The sequence below is a fragment of the Fulmarus glacialis genome, unplaced genomic scaffold (genome assembly GCF_000690835.1).
Source record: "Fulmarus glacialis isolate BGI_N327 unplaced genomic scaffold, ASM69083v1 scaffold10579, whole genome shotgun sequence".
Classification (NCBI taxonomy): domain Eukaryota; kingdom Metazoa; phylum Chordata; class Aves; order Procellariiformes; family Procellariidae; genus Fulmarus; species Fulmarus glacialis.
Window position 1 is genome coordinate 6,666 of NW_009235237.1, and position 15,815 is coordinate 22,480.

Below are 15,815 nucleotides of genomic sequence, written 5' to 3' on the forward strand. Positions count from 1 at the left end.
ATGGAAATGCACTTGTTGAACTTTGATGGTGGGACTGACATTTCAGACCGGGCGCCGGTTTTGCTTTCATTTCTGACAGCCCGTGAGGTCTGCATCGGACCTGTTTGATCTCATGAGCCGAAGCCGTTCCTGGTGGCAGCCCTCCTTCTGGTTTGCAGTGCCGAGATGGAGTACGGCGAGCGCCGGGACGTGGCTTACAGGGCATGTTGTCGGTCCCAGCTCTGCCCCAAAGGTCCCTTTGTTCAGGCGCTCAGCTGCGGCGCAGGCGGTTGCTTGCCACATGATGCGAAAGGGAACAGAGATTTCTTTGTTGTCCGGGGCCCGGCTGCCCTGCCGGCAGAAATTGAGCCGAAATCAGCAATTTCCATCCTTTCCCTTTCCAAATCTGGCCACCATTCTGCCGGCGTGCTCAAGCGTGAATTTACCGGCGCTGCGCATGTGCGGTGCTTTGGGCTTGTCATCCTGGTGACGAAAGAGAAACCTTTCATTTCTCCTTCGTAACGTCTTAATAATGCCCTCTCAGGTTAAAAGCCATAATTTCGGAGGGGATGTCTGCTCAGATCGATGCTCGCATAAGTACTCGTTACGCGTGGCAAAGTAACCAAGTGCAGGAACCGGGCGTCTCGCTGAGCCGTGGATACTCGGGATCCCTCTGCTTCGAGCTGAGAACAGAAGTTTTTGCTAGAACCGGGCGTCTCGCTGAGCCGTGGATACTCGGGATCCCTCTGCTTCGAGCTGAGAACAGAAGTTTTTGCTAAATGCTGCGTTATGCAAGAAAATTACCCTGAGCTGCTGACTAGCATCAGCAGCATGTGGGGCTGGACTGATGCTGCTGACATTTTAACTCTACGGCCTGGCTAGCAGAAAGCACGCTCAGCACTCTTTCGGGAAATAGTCGTCGGAGGTGGCGTGGAGCGGGGCGCGGAGCCTGTTTGGCGGCGGGATGGGGTTGGATGTGGCCTGTGCTGCGCTGCCATCCATCAGGCTGGCTTTGCACATGTGTTGCCAAGCTTGGTGACTGGTCGCTGTCAGCAACAGGTATTGCTTTTTCTTTGTGTAGCCTAAGCCGAAGGAACAGGATCATCGTGGCAGTGGGGAGTGAGCGGCAAAAAAAAAAAAAGTGGAAAGAAAAAATCATAAAAATCACCTTTTTTTCCCCTTTCAGGCCAGGTGTGCTGAGAGTCAAAGATGAAGGCTCAAGTATGTTGCTTAAAATACTTCAGAATATTATATTTGGAAGAAGCAAAGACTTATTTCTAGAATAATTCCAATTGCTACTGAGACTTAATTGGCTTTCAAGTAAGATTTAGCAGATATAAGTAAAAGCGTAAACTGTACACAGATTTGCCATAATGCCATTTTTCAGTTGTCAGCCTTGCCACGGGAAATCTATAAATATTTATATCATGGCTGGTTATTACATAGTTGGGTAATTTAGCACGTTATAGTTTTTACAGACAACATTGTCAATTTACTTTAAAAGCCCTTTCATTCTATGACTTTATTTTCCATGTTTTAAGGGCCTAAATATTTAAAGAAGTGGATAAAAGGGTTAAGCAGGGGATGAAATGGAGCACGTACTGAAAGAAAGGGGGAAGGATGGTAGGAGCTCTTGAGGGGCGGGAGGTGGAGGAAGGTTTGGGTACGGATGCGGGAGCCTGGGCAGCTCCTGCAGGATCCGGCCGGACTGTCTGTCCCGTTGGGGAAAACCTGGGCAGTGCCTACACTCTGAAGCTTAAAAGGGATGGACAGGAGACAGCAGAGGCAACTTCTGCCCTCCGTGGGATTTGCATTAGAGTATTTCATAGTGGCTTTAGATGCCTGCCAGCATCTTTACCGTGCACTGTGCCTGCACGCGGCTGCTGTGCCTTCTGCCTCCTGCTGCTTCTTGCTGCTCATCCATATTCAGTGTCACCCGGCTGCTTTCTGGAAAGGAGGAATTCAGAGCACGCTGGTGATTTTTTCTGGAGCAGCCGCTCTTTGGCATGGAAAAGGGGAAAATGCAGCACTTGCAGTGCAATAAATACGTCGGTTCTGTGGAAAGCCTGGTGAATGTCGTGGAAAGAAGGCTTTGAGCAGCAAAATCACCAGGTTTTCTGCTCTCAAAACTTTCCACTCAGCATCACTGTAGTCGAGAGGGAATTTTGCGAGGTAGCTGTTAGCTCTTGTGTCAGACGATTGCACAGCATCTCAGGCAGCTGCTGAACGTACGCGTTCCTGGGAGAACACATCCATTTGAAAAGCCAAATTTTCTTATCTTTGTCTTGTCTTTTCTTTTCTTTTTTCTTCTTTTTTTTTGTAATGCCTGCATGATTTATCTTTTGCTTTTTTAAAATGTTCTTTCAATAAATAACTGAGATAAATCTGCTTGGTTCGAAAAGAACCAGCAAGTTTTGCTAACTTGGTGCCAGACTGCGTGCTGGGGTGGGCCCGCAGCCAAGCTAGCATTTCAGTTCAGGTCAGATTTGGACAAAACAGAGTAACTAATTATTCTCTGCAGCCTTCTCTCCAGGTTTGTGTCAGTTTGGACTCTGGCTCTGAGTGCAGTGGGGCTTGCAGCAGCGCTAGGACAGCTTTCAGCCTGCAGTTGAATGCACACGGGCAGCTGCAGCACAGAGAGCCAGGTCTGCTCTGGGAAAATAAAATATCTGCTTTTCAGCAGCCTTGTGCGCGCTTCTGCAAAGGGTTCCTGAGCATTTTTAACCCTGTAGCATGAAAATTGATGGCCGCAGCTATCGGCTGCAGGAAGAAATTCTTAACCACCCTGGGACTGCCAGCGTGGTGCTGCCAGAGTTGGGAGTTACTTTTCAGCGCTGTCGTAAGTACTTTGGGTTTCTTCCTAACTTTCACCAGACCTTTCCAATTACTCCAGAGCTTGCGGGGCCCCGAAAGAAGTGAATTTTTGTTAACCACAGCATGACTAAGGATTTCCAGCAAGATGATGCTGTCCCTCTTCTTGGGCCGGTAGGTGCAAAACGTGACCAACAGTCCCTGCCCCAGGGAGTTTAATAGTCGGAGCAGCGGTGGAAGGAGAGACCTGGAGGCAAAGTCACATCTGCAGGGTTGCTGAGGAGCTGAGACACATCTTCTGTTTGTCCTTCACACTGCCCTTTTTGGGTAGATCTAGATTAAAGTTGCTCCTTTAGAGGTAGTTAAATGGTGATGCTGCTTTAAAACCGGTCTGTCACAATCACAGGGTAATGCCTGAAGAAAGTAAATTGGCTTGCTGTGTCATTTTCCTTGGACAAGGACTTTCTCTCCCCAGCCACTAATAGTGGTTTTGGGTGGCCTCGCTGCATTTCTCCCTGCCAGGTGGAGGGAGCAGGTCCTGCTAGCAGATGCTGTCAAGCGCATGAAACTCAGTTGTCACTTCTTACTTCGTTATCAAAATAGTTTTATGTGGAAATGCGGTGAGATTTGAGAAGCCCTAGGTGAACACACAACACCCTTTGCAAACCTGCAGTGCTAAAGTCTTCTCCCTGCGGTCCCTCACCACCACCACCACCACCACCACCATGCATCTGCCCTGTTGCTGCTGTTTCCAGCCTCAATCAGGCAGGTCTGTGTCTGGAGGGTCCCAGCAGCTTCCTCACGAGGTGGAACTCCTCACCCTGCGCTCTCTGCCTGGCTTGGGTTTTGGGTTGGAGCTCCATACCGGGGTGGGTGCAGGTGGAAATGTGCTTGGCTGTGCTGGCTGTAGCGAGAGGTTGGGCTGAACAGCCGAGCACAGTCATCTTCTCCCTCCTCTGGAGCTCCAGAGCTGACTCTGGTCTTTAGGTGATGGTGGTGGCAGGAAGGCCTGGGTGCGAGGAGCAGCTTGGACTTGCACTTGGGACAGCTTATAGTCAGAAGTTGACCGTGTGTGCTGGCCCTGGCTCTCCTTCACCCTATGGGCCACCTGAGAGTAAGCCCCCCTTGGCTGGTGGTGCCACTGCCACCAGGTGTCCCCTCCTTAAAACTGACTTCTTTCTTGCCTTGTCCTGCAAGAGACGAGAAGAATGTCTGGGCAGGATACATGGTCTGTAGGTAGCGCCTATGTTGGGTCTCTCTGTTCAGATGTGGCTGACTGAGGGAAGAGAGATAGGTGTCAGGTAGTCAGTCCAGCTCCGTTTCGGTGGGAAATCCTTAGGGCCTTCAACAGATGTGAGCAGGGTCTGAAATTGATTAAGATTTAAAGGGGCTAAGTGAAGAGGTGTGTTTTCCTCACATCGGTTGCAACCAACAAGCTTATTTTATGCGGTAAGTAGCAGAAACTGTTGGTCTGTGAACAGCCGTGAGGACCACTTACTACCACCCAGGCTTTTGGGAGGGTCATGACGTGGTTTTAAATGTATATAAAATTTGTGGGAATGAATGGGTGAAGGAGGGAGATGTTACTCTAGACAAACAGGGCTGCTGTTGTCCAGTTTACTTTTTTGCAAAAGGCTTTCGCCGTGGGGGTTTGGTGACCGTCATGGCCACTGTTAACAGCATCTCTCAGGGTGGGTGACTCCGATGCCACCTACATCTTGTGGCTACAGTGAACCGCCTGGTCCTAAGCTGCCAAGCCACCACGCTGAATTACAGGTGTGGTCACCCAGCCAGCGACCCCAGCCGCCCCGCTGGGTCCCGCTTCTGACCTCTGTCTCCCTCTCTCTCTTCCAGGCACCTGCGTGAAGTGCAGCAAGGGGGTGTATGGAGCAAACCAGGCTTGCCAGGCCATGGGCAACCTCTACCACGACGGCTGCTTCACCTGCGGAGCCTGCAGTGAGTACTCCCCGCCCGGCTGCTGCCGGTGCCGCCGGAGCAGGGCCCTGGGGCAAACTCTTTGGCTTAATGTTTTCCTGGTGCAAAGGGGGAAAAAAAGGAGGTGGTTATTGAATTATCTGCCAGCTGGAGTCTGCCGCAGTTGTATGTCTCAGTCGTGGTGGTTGCTATTTGGTTTTGAACGGGTTCTTGCAAGGCATGTAGAAAAGATACTTTAGGTTGTGCCGGCCATCTGCCTTCTGGTATGGGGGATGGTTGTTTTCATTCCTCTGTTTCTCCATTACAGCTATGTTTTCTTACTCATAAGAGTATTTTTTCAAAGTGGCAGTGAATATGCCTTAGCTGGCATTTAGGGGTTTCTTATTTGTCACGTCAGACTTTACAGCCATTCTGGCCTTTCAGTCTGCGGACCCCAGGGAAAGCCGCCGGGTCAGCGCCGTGCCGAGGGCGCAGGCAGAGTGCGAGTATCGGCAGTGGGCCCTGCGAGCGCCAGAGACACCTTTCCAGATGGAGCTGCTGCATGGTCGGTCCCGTTTTCACTGCGTGCGTTACCTTTACTCATTTTGCCCTTCTGAGGGACGTCCGGTCAAAGCATCTGAGTGCATGAATGACCCAGGTTACACACCTTGCTCGTTCTTTCTCCGGAGAAATGGAGCTATGCCCTGAGATGAGGGATATGTCTCTGCCGACTTGCTTTCTGGTTATTGCAGGGAGGGATCTGGTTATTGTGCCAGAGGTATCAGGCTGGGAGCAGCGATGGCGAGCCCTGCGAAATCTGTCCGGGAAGCAGGGTAAATAGTTCGGCTGGCCCCGCCGAGCTCCCTGCCACGAGTCAGACCCACACATCAAGCTTGCTGCAATGTATGGATCCTCCTGAGTGGCTTTTTGAGGAGGTCCATGATGGAGCTGGGGTGAGGAACCGTGCGGCTTGATTTCAAATTGTGGCTGTGTTTGTAAGACAGTGGTTTTTCTATTTTGTTATGTTTAACTTAGGGCTAGTAGCATATTTTTAGAAAGGTAGCGGTGTATGTGGTGGCAGAAAAAATAATAGTAATCCTTCTGGTGCTTTTGTATGTATCAGTTTGGTTTTCCCAGATGAGTCTTATGATTTTTCTCCTGCGTTGTATTTAGAGTTGTAAACTCATCAGGACTGCATGTGTTTTATTTGGAGGTGTAAAGTGGGAATAAATATAGAAAGATGTGTGTGATTTTTAATAATAGCTGAACCTTGAACTCTGCTCATTTCCCAGCTGTCCGACACCAACTGCCTTGACTCACCTATATTTTCAGTAGAGCATTTCGTCGTCATCTGACCGAAGATGGGAAAACTGGAAAGAAGTGGTGGTGTTTGCGTGTGGTGGCAGTTTCCTAAAGGCTCAGAAGTCAGCAGCTCACTCTTTTGTCCGCTCATAAATTAATTCGAAATCTCCTGCGGAGAGGGTTCCTGGCAGTTGGAGCTTTGCTTCAGGGACCTCTCACCCTCTGTGGCTGGGCGGCCTCCAAACTGCCCTTGCACACAAAGCTTCTGTTAAAAGTAATCCAGCAGCAGGTTCGAGCTGTCTTAAATTTCTAAAATTACTACTGTGCAACTGGTGCTTTTGAAAGAAACACTTTCGATCCTCCTTTTAGAATGGATTTTACCATCTTTATTTGGAGACCCGCGCTAGAGAGGTACTTGTGGTTGCAGAGGTATCAATGGTACTTCCGTTTATGTTTGTTTGTGTTTGGTTAAAAAATAGCTTAATCCCATTTCTAATGAGGTGGGTTGGTGAGGGCTGAAAGAATAGCTATTTGCTGCTTATTCTAAAAGGCAACCCTTTCCAGAGGTTTCCAATACAAGATGAAAAGGTTTGGGTGTCAGGTGAGATTTAGAAAGATGGAAAAAAAGTAAGTTTAGCAAAGTGAAGCTCATTTTCTCTTATCCAGGCTGTAACTGAGGAATCTCTTTGGAGATGTGCTGGAGCAAAGGGTTTCAAATGGAAAGTGAAAAAAAAGCTAGTAAAAACGCTAGTTAAAAAAAAAAAAAGAAGAGGGGAGTAGTAATAATATTTCTGTGAGTAGAAAATGCTGTATTTCCATATGAGATGAAAAAGGGGAATGGAAGCCACAGGAGTATAAGCAAGAGCCTGTTTCAGCTTGTTATGTGCAGGAGAGTAATTACTCATGAAAGCTCGAGTCCTTCCCATTGGGGCAGCGGACGTACTAAGATGGGAGCTGGAATCAGCGGTGGCCGGCACGGGTGGATGGAGAGGAGGGTGTGTGGTGGCGTGGGACTCGAAGGAGAGCGGTGCCGGAGGGAGGCCTCCGCAGTAGCGGTGTTTCCCTCACGTGCACGTACGTCTACAAGTGGCAAGGCTCGCAAGAAACCCTCCAGTACAGGGGGTGGTTTCCTGTGCTGCCGCTGTGGTCTGCAGGGCCCTTCGTGCAGGAGTTGTTTGCTCAGGGGCTTGGGAGGACGTTTGTATTTCCCCCCCCAGCAGCGTGCTTTGCCTGTGCTGCTAAAGCCGTAGCTGGGCTGACTTTCTGATTCATCAAGCCTCTTGGCATTGCAGCTGCTTAACTGATGCCTGGGGTGGTACGTGCTGTCCTGCCCTGCTCTCAGGGAGGAAATGTACCTGAGGGGAATCCCCCCTTTCGCAGACCGAGGTCATTTCCCAGTCCCCCGGACCATCGGCCGCAAGAGGAATGAAAGGCACACAGCCCTGTCCTTACCCAGAGAGAGCGCGTGCCTCTCTGCAGGCTTGCTGTCATCTGTGTCGCTGCAGTAAATATGATGAGACCATTTTATCTGCCAGAAAAATAAATATTTGCCCTGACGGTGTTGTCTGTCTAGCTGCAAAGCATGTCTTGAGCAGCTTATGTGGAAACTCTGGTTTCCAGCTGAAAAGTAAGCAGTGCTTTTAAGGTCAAGTGGAGTTCATCTTGGACACCATCCAGTACAATCTTGTCTTTGAGAAGTCAAGGTTGCTCATGATTTCAAACCTAACATTTCTGCTCTGGTGGAACGCTGAATATCTCCGCTCCAATAAATAAAATACGCAAAATGACCTATTAAGGTAAAGCATATTGTCCTCCAGATATTTATATCCACTGTCCTGCTGTTTTCATTTTAGTGAGAATTTCTAATTTCGCTTGTAGTTGGATTTGTGTCCAAATATGCATTAGTTTCCCAGATACAGAAAACCAAGAGGGTCTAAGAAGGGGAGGGGGGTTGATATCTCATGGTGCCAAATTTCCTACACCCTCTGTTTCCTGATACACATATGTTCAGAGATAAATGATACAGCAATTTGTTGAGCAGAGCTACGCATATTTTACAGGGTTCAGTTGTCAGGAAAAAAAATGTACTGTTTTATCTGAGCCACTGGCATGTAATGCAGAAAATTTGGCTTAGAGGTCAAAACAACAGATTTAGAATGATTACTTTGGCATAAATGTCTCATTTATCTTCTTGTTTGTTACAGGGCAGAGACACAAACAAGGCAACTTTTTGCCGAGAGGGAGGGGAAAAAACTTTGGGCTCTTTCTGCAAGATTAGTAATAAATTATATTTGCTTTACAGGAGGGCCACGAAAGTAGGTTAAAAAAAAAGTCCTCGAAACTCATAGGGCTATTTCCTGCAAGCTCAAGGTGTCAGTTTCTGTCTTTCTTTTTTTTTCAGGTTGTTGGACAAACAGTTGTAGTTATCAAATGGCTTGTTACACATTAACCATTTAAGTTAAATCACCTCCTCAGAACACAGAAAATGCAGGTGTTTCCAGATGCTGATATTTATTATTTAGGTAGTAAGGAGACCTTATAAATGATATAGATTTAACTAGACAGTATCACTTTAACCTATTGTGGTGTTTTAGTGTTTTCTCTAGGATTCAGCCAGGCTTATATCCGACTGCTGCAGATTGCCTGGAAAACAGACATTTTTAGCTCTGCTGGCAGTGTAATTTAGAGCACAAGGGTCTTGTACTTCAGCCACTTGGTCCTCAGAGGAAATCTGAAAGCTAAAAAAGTGCAAGGGAAGTGTCAGAGATGACTGTGGAGGAAATCAGTAGGCGAGGAAGGAAGTCAGAAAGAAAGAACTGATTGCAAGGTGGTTTGAAGGAGGGTTCAATGTTGAACGGCAGCAGAAGGTCCAAAACGAGGACCAGATTTTGACCCCTTATTACAAAGAGGTGGAAACCTTGCATGTTTGCCACATTACAGAATTCGACCTTTGACATGTCAACATTACTACATTACTTTCTTTTTCTTTTTTTACTGTAAGCTCCGATTAATGTTGATGTCTGTGTATGGGTAACAGGCTGCTGTTCCAGTGGCAGAGTTTGAAATAACACGAGCTGGCTGTCTCTTGCCACCCTCTGGGGATATATATGGGGTTTTTTTTAATATTTCACAATATAGTTGTGTTTAGAGGTATCAACCATCATTTACTAAACAAGGTAGCTAAGGTATTGAAGCAATATATCTGCGAACGTAGCTCTCTGCTTGTGCTAATTAGTCTTGCTGCAGTGATTATAAAGTATGGCTACTAGAGCGATGGAGCTCTTGGTGCCTTTGGGATAATTATGTTGAATATATTGGTATATAACCCCTGGAACAATAAGGCCATGGTTTTTATTGGTATCGCTAAATAACTCTACAAGTAGAAAGTCACCTTTTTCTGCGAGTGCAACTTAATCCCAGGTTGCAGGACAGACAGCCTTGCCAAGTGAATTTCCCCACGGCACATGTATGGTTATCTTCAGATGCAGAAACTACCAGCTCTTCTAGTGGAGGCAGAATTTACTGTTTGTAATTGGATATAAAACCACTATACTGATTGACACGCATGAGAAATGCGGAGATCTTCAAAGTGGAGAGTGCAAAGTACTGCTGGTAGTCCTTCCTCAGCAACCCTTTAATAAAATTATCATGCAAGAGTCCACACAGTAAATAATACAGGTTTTTTTAGCAAAAGTAATCTCAGAAAAGATTCAGCCGTGCCTGGCTTTACCAACAGTTTGGGAGACAGGGCAGGCGTCAGCGCATGTTTCCGCTCCAGTCTAAATTGCGGCTTTGTTCTTGCTGACTTTTTGTCTTCAGTCTCTCGGCTCACTGGTGAGAAATCCCCGCTGTTTGGCACAAGAACTGCTTGCCATAGATGAGAAATGCTAGGGCAGCTTTCACGGTAGGATGACAGTACTTGTTCCTCTCCTGGCCAGATTTCAGGGCGGTAGTGCTTTGCGGTCTGAGCTGAAGGGGTTTTGGCATGGTCTGGGTGTCCTCAGTAGATATCCCCGCTGTAAAGGTACAAGTGTTCAGCTCACACACAGGAGATACAGGGTTTTATCAGTATGTTAGTGGTTTGAGTCAATTGCATGTGTTTTAGTGCTGGCTGAAAGTCTGAAATCAGGACAATGTGAGAAAAAAGGTTGAAACCTTTAATGGAATATATTTCCAGTCTTTCTGGTCTTTTTATTTCATAATGTCATCTTCAAAGTACCTGTTTTTGTTAAGAACAGGCATAGGATTAATTGTGCTGTAAAGATTTTAGGGGGTTTCTTGTAATGTTTTAATGGTACCTATGAATAATTTTCTGAGTAGTGGCTTAGTAAGCACTGAGGCCTCTTCCATATCTAGAGAAATTTAAAAATTGCTCTCTTGTATAGTTTCGATGCAGAGTCACATTCACCGAGGACACAGAGATTGCCTCCCCCTCCTTCCTCCTCTGAGCCTCTGTGCGTTTTGATGACGGTCGGTGTGTGACGGGGTGGGAGGCCAGCTCCGACAACTGCCTGGTTTTGGTGCATGTTGGGGATCAAGGCAGCCGTCCTCAGAGTGATGCAGAGATACTGAGTTGAAAACTGGTACCTCAGCAGGGACTCCCCGGATCGTAGTGCTGCTTTGTCCCAGGGTGACTTTATCTTACCTCTTGAAGCTTCTAGGGGTTTTCCCTAAAAAGAAAAACATTTGAATATCTTCTTGCAACGGTTTGCCATCAGCAAAGGAGAGGTGTTGCTCAGTTGTGTGGCTTACTGCGGTTTCGCAATGTTTCCTTCTGAGGAGCCATTTCTGCCTTCACCTGTGGTTGCTTTGCCATTAGAGGCGGCTGGCCTTTTCTTACACGTGCCAAAGCATGCTTTTGGCTTTCAGGCATCAGATAATTTTCTCAGAGTGTTTTTTTTTTTTTACCGCCTCAAATGTGTGGTGGAAGCGTGGAGGGCGTTTTTTGCAGTTTTACAATACAGCTGATATAGCTGAGAGAGAGACTGAACATCTTAATGGTAATGGAGGTACTGTGTCTGAGCGCGTTTTTTTCTAAGAGACATCCTATCCTCCTGCCCACGGTTTCACCAAGGCTTTGATCTGACCTGGGGTGTCTCCCGGTTGATCACAGTTTGAGTTCACCTGATCTGGAGGATGTGCAGGCATCTAATGACTCTTTTGTGCAGCCCCAGTTCAAGAGCGGATTGGAAATATTGACGCTTCTGTGCCAGACTCAGTTGCTGCATCCAGCTTTAATGGCGGCCAACAGAAATAGCACAGATGGCAGAAAATAAGTAGAGCTCTCTGATGCTCGACCTAGTCTGTGGCACACAGTAGGACACCATACTGCATGTCAGCAAAGCCAGTATCCATGGAGGGCTCCAAAATCGCGTGTTCTGGCCGGGCACCAGTGGGTCGTGTGCTGCTGATCTGTGGGCAGCAGGGACTTTTGTATGGTATGAGGGAGCCGAGGCCTTTGGGCTCTGTCTGCGCCTGCTGTGCTGCCTGCAGAGTGCGCATGGACCACAGTAGGTTCTTCGATCCGAACCTCCTCGCAACTTTACGTGGGGGAAGTGAAAACTGCAGCTTTAGCCAGAGCCACACAGGACTGAGAAGGAGCTTGTTTCGATCCTTAGCAGCTAGACGGATGGTGTTTCCAGCCTGCTGTCCCGCTAGTCTGTCAGGAGGTTACATGCACTGAATCTGGAAACTGAAATCCTTTTGTATTTAACCTGTCATTAGTAATCACATGTCCAAATTTATCTTACAGCTGTGGCGCTCTAAGGAGGACTGATTTTTGTAATGACAGAGGCCCAGGGCTGTCAGCATGGAATGGACCCGGGAGCAGCTGCCAGTCTGCAGCGATTCTCGCCCATCTGCTGTGCAGATACCACAGGGAGCTCCATGGTGCTTAGATAAGTGATAAGTGCCTCCCCAGCAATGCAGGGTCCTGGTCCTGCATCCCCATAGAGACCTGGGATCTGGACGTGGCTCTGTACCATTACATGCATTGAGACCAATCTCTTGTCTTTGAACATGGGTTTGTGACCCCATTGTCCTTTTAATAAATAATGGAAAAGCAACTTCAAAAGTTGGGTCCAGCTCCCCAGCAAGCAAATGATGCATCTCCCAGCATCCTCCTTGGGCCGTTGCAAGTCCCTGGTAAACCCCTCTCTATATGAACTTCAAAAGGAGCGAGCTGTCATTTGAGAAAACGATGGACAAAAGCACCAGCATCCTGGGAGTGCAGCCTGGTGGTATGCCTATTATCAGCTGCTAAGCAAAGTGTGTTTATTTTAGCACAAAGGCACTAGTGACTAAGCTTGAAATATTCTGAAATTGGTGCTGAAATGACCTCGAGGTCATCCTGAAGGTCCCACAGCTAAACAGATTAGACAGATGTGTTAGGGATGAGCAGTACATAAAACAATGAGGCTCAAACCTCCTGTCAGGAAGAGGATCATGAAATCTTGTAACAACAGGTGAAGATGGTAGGGTTGAAATGCCGAAGCATTTTAACTGTCTGAATTTTTTCAGGTGAGAGATTAGCTAAATTCAGGGTGAAGTGAAAATGAAATACAGTCAGGAGCCAGCAGCTTAAGACATGTAGTAGAGCAGTTGATCCTGAAAGCAGCAAGCCACACATTAATATTCCTGGGTTTATTAAAGGATATCGTCTCTGTAGTCATCATGATGCATATTTAAAGTAGGCAGTGATCAATATGTGATTCCTTATATGCCATTTAAGTTCTCAATTCTTCCTTTCAGTGAAATTGGGACAGCATCTCTGTGCTCAAGTGAAACCTCTTCCAGCCTCTGCAGGCACAGAGTTGGAAGTATCGCTTCTGAGAGGGACTTGTTTAATTTAAGGCGCTGTCCTGTGGCAGGGAGCTCAGCACAGGGACAGAAGCTGCTGCCGCCCTGCTCTGCGCTGTGGGACAGTCCCAGCACGGTTTGTTTTACTGGTGTGGCTGCAGCCAGAACGTGCATTTCCTAGCTCCACTGGGATGGTTCCCAGCGCAGCCTGGGGAAGTGAGCTTTTCCTGCATCTTGCCTTCCCATGTGTAGGAGGGGATGCTTCCTCATCTCAAAGGGGTGGTAGGAGGAGAAGTACATCCCAATGTGGGCAGGGAGAGGCTGAGAGCAGCAGAGAAGAAATTGGCTCTGTTTGCATGCACTGCTCCTGCGGCAGCTGCAGGGGTACCTAGTTACTTGCTTTTTTGGCAAATTTCCATTTACACTTCTGCCAGGGGCTTAAAGAGAGTTGTGGAGAGGAGCTAAAAATAGTCAGAATGACAACTTCTTCCCCAAAGAAAGTAATTAAATCATCCCCCCCTTTCCCTCAAAGTGCTCTTGGTGTCAGCACCTCTTCTTCATGGGCCCATGTAATGCCAACAGCCAAATTGTAAATCCTTTATAAAGGGGTTTATCCCTCTGCTGAATGACCTTGCAGCAGAAGCCCAGACACAGTGCACCGGCTGTGGCACCTTCTCTGAAGGTCTGTTGCCATCAGTCTTGACCTGCTAATGTCACAGTGTTAAAAATATACCGGGTACAGAATGGCCGGTAAATGCTGGTTTTGTCACCGTGGAAGAATGACGTGGTGGCAGTGATCCAAACCTCATCCCCTCTGCTGTGACGGCTGCTGCTCACGCACCGGCCATCATCCAAAGAAGTGTCTCCTCATTGCATGGCTCCACGCGTATGTTTTTCCTCACTGCTGCCAGCTTGTCTTTAAGGAAAGACATTGCATACAGGTGGAAAGTCTTTTGGGCACCTGCCCATTGCATTAAACTGGAGCCCACGCTACTGCGTAATTTAAAATCGAAGTTAAATGGTTTTTGTTTGTTTTTTGTTTTTAGGAGTGCCAAATCCCAATGCTGTATTGAAATCAGCAGGAGATTTTCGGGGGTACTTCTTGCTGCATTAGGCTTGTTAACTCGCTTAGGACCACCATTGACAAGGGTGCTGCAAATCCCAGATATCCCCATGCCTCTCCTTCCCCTCCTCAGAAGTTGGGACTCTGCAACTGCCGGCAAGCATGCCGGGCTTACCTGTGGACAGGCAGGCATGCAGGAGGGGTTATCATACAACCCCTGGGTTATAGACCGCAAAGCTAATGCATCCAAGATTAGATGCTTTTTATTTTGGGCTCCGGGTCCTGTTCTGGTGTCAGCATCAGAGTGGGTGAGAGACATTGGAGCGTGATGCTTTCAGGTTTGTCAGGTTTTCTTCCATGTCCCGTCCAACGTCCACATCGGTGCAAGGATGGGCTGGACTCCAGGTAACGCGGTTGTCCCCAGCGAGGGTTAGAGGAGAACAGGAGATGACGAGCATGTTGGGGTGGCACGCTTCTGGCTCCTACGCCACCCGTAAACACGCAGCTGAACAACGCCTGCAGGTTAACCACGAAGCTGCCGCATGTGCAAACTGGGGCTTGTTCCTTGAGAAACGCGCTGCCATGTCCTCCACCCACCTTGCTGGCTGAAACCTGGGCAGGGAACTGAGGGCTACTGGTGAAATGTTGGTCTGGCTGAATTCACTGGCAAAACTTTAGAGCTTCACTGGAGCATCTCCATTTCCCGAGGAGCAGTGTGAGTTATTTCCCAGCCTGAGAGTGCCCTCTGGCGTATGCAGGAGATGGTAAAGGTCTTAATTTATTGAAGTGGTTTTACTTGGCTTCCTTCTTTTCTTAATACTTTGCAGCCAGCATTGTTAATCGTTGAAGGCTGCCAGGTAAGGGCATGCCATAAAGCACCAAGGGATGAGCTCCAGACCAGTCCTGAGTGTTGTCTGTATTTATACACCTAGCAGCTGATGATCATTTTTTAATTATACACACATATCAAGCAGGAGACTTCTGGGCCCTGGTGTCTCGATTCCGATTTCCTTCCAGCAATGCCTGGCAGGTCCCCGAAACCGGCCTGCAGCAGGTCCTGCTCTGACTCTGTCTGGGCAGTGCTGCTCCCCCTGCCCCAGGCACTGCCTCTGGGCATGCGCTTGGGGCTCCTTGACCGAGCAGAGCAAGCAGAGCTGCTCCAGGGCTAGGCTGCATTTCAAACCCGTGGCTGAATAGGGAAACCTGGCTGCAAAGAGGTAGGAGCAGCTTTTTATAAACAAACAAAATCTAGCCCTTTTTTCTGGGGGGAAGGCAGGGCATTTAGAAAGAAGAGGTGGCAGCGTGAGCGTGCATTGCCATAGTTATGTGGAACTGAAAACAGACGGCGAATGTGAGGCATAAACACAAAAGCTGCAGTAAATACAAATCTTCCCCATGTGTAGAGTCCTTTCTTGGAAAAACTTTGTCATCTTATCTCTGTTAGGACATTCTGGTTTGAAAAAAAAAATTTTTTTTTAATGCTTTCAAATTTTTGTTGGCAGCTGCAATAATGAATTTGCTGGTAGGGAGCAGAGAGAAGTGTGTTTGGCGTTCTGGTGTTGCGCTCTGCTGGAGGCAGACCAAGTGGCTGGGTATTGCAGTGGCTTATCTGGCAGTTGCTGGGTGAAGGCACCTTCTAGTGGAACAGCATGGAAGGTGACATTTTAAGGAACGATGTCAAGTGTGGATCACCCTCTGCATGCCCTTTCTTCTGTTTTGGGCCCGTCACTACAAGAAGGACACTGAGGTGCTGGAGCGTGTCCAGAGAAGGGCAACGAAGCTGGTGAAGGGTCTGGAGCACAAGTCTTAATGAGGAGCGGCTGAGGGAACTGGGGTTGTTTAGCCTGGAGAAGAGAAGGCTGAGGGGAGACCTCATCACGCTCTACAACTACCTGAAAGAAGGTTGTAGCGAGGTGGGGGTTGGTCTCTTCTGCCAAGTAACAAGCGG

General features: G+C 47.9%; 1 protein-coding gene across 1 annotated transcript in view; it reads left to right on the forward strand.

Annotated features, from left to right (window-relative positions):
- The first annotated feature begins 4,657 nt into the window (after window positions 1-4,657).
- The window catches only part of LIMD1 (LIM domains containing 1), an 18,398-nt gene continuing 7,240 nt past the window's right edge, over window positions 4,658-15,815 (forward strand). The window contains exon 1 of the mRNA XM_009585949.1: window positions 4,658-4,746. Within this exon, the coding sequence (XP_009584244.1) occupies window positions 4,701-4,746 (46 nt within the window). The 5' untranslated portion in view covers window positions 4,658-4,700. The remainder of the gene's footprint in view (window positions 4,747-15,815) is intronic.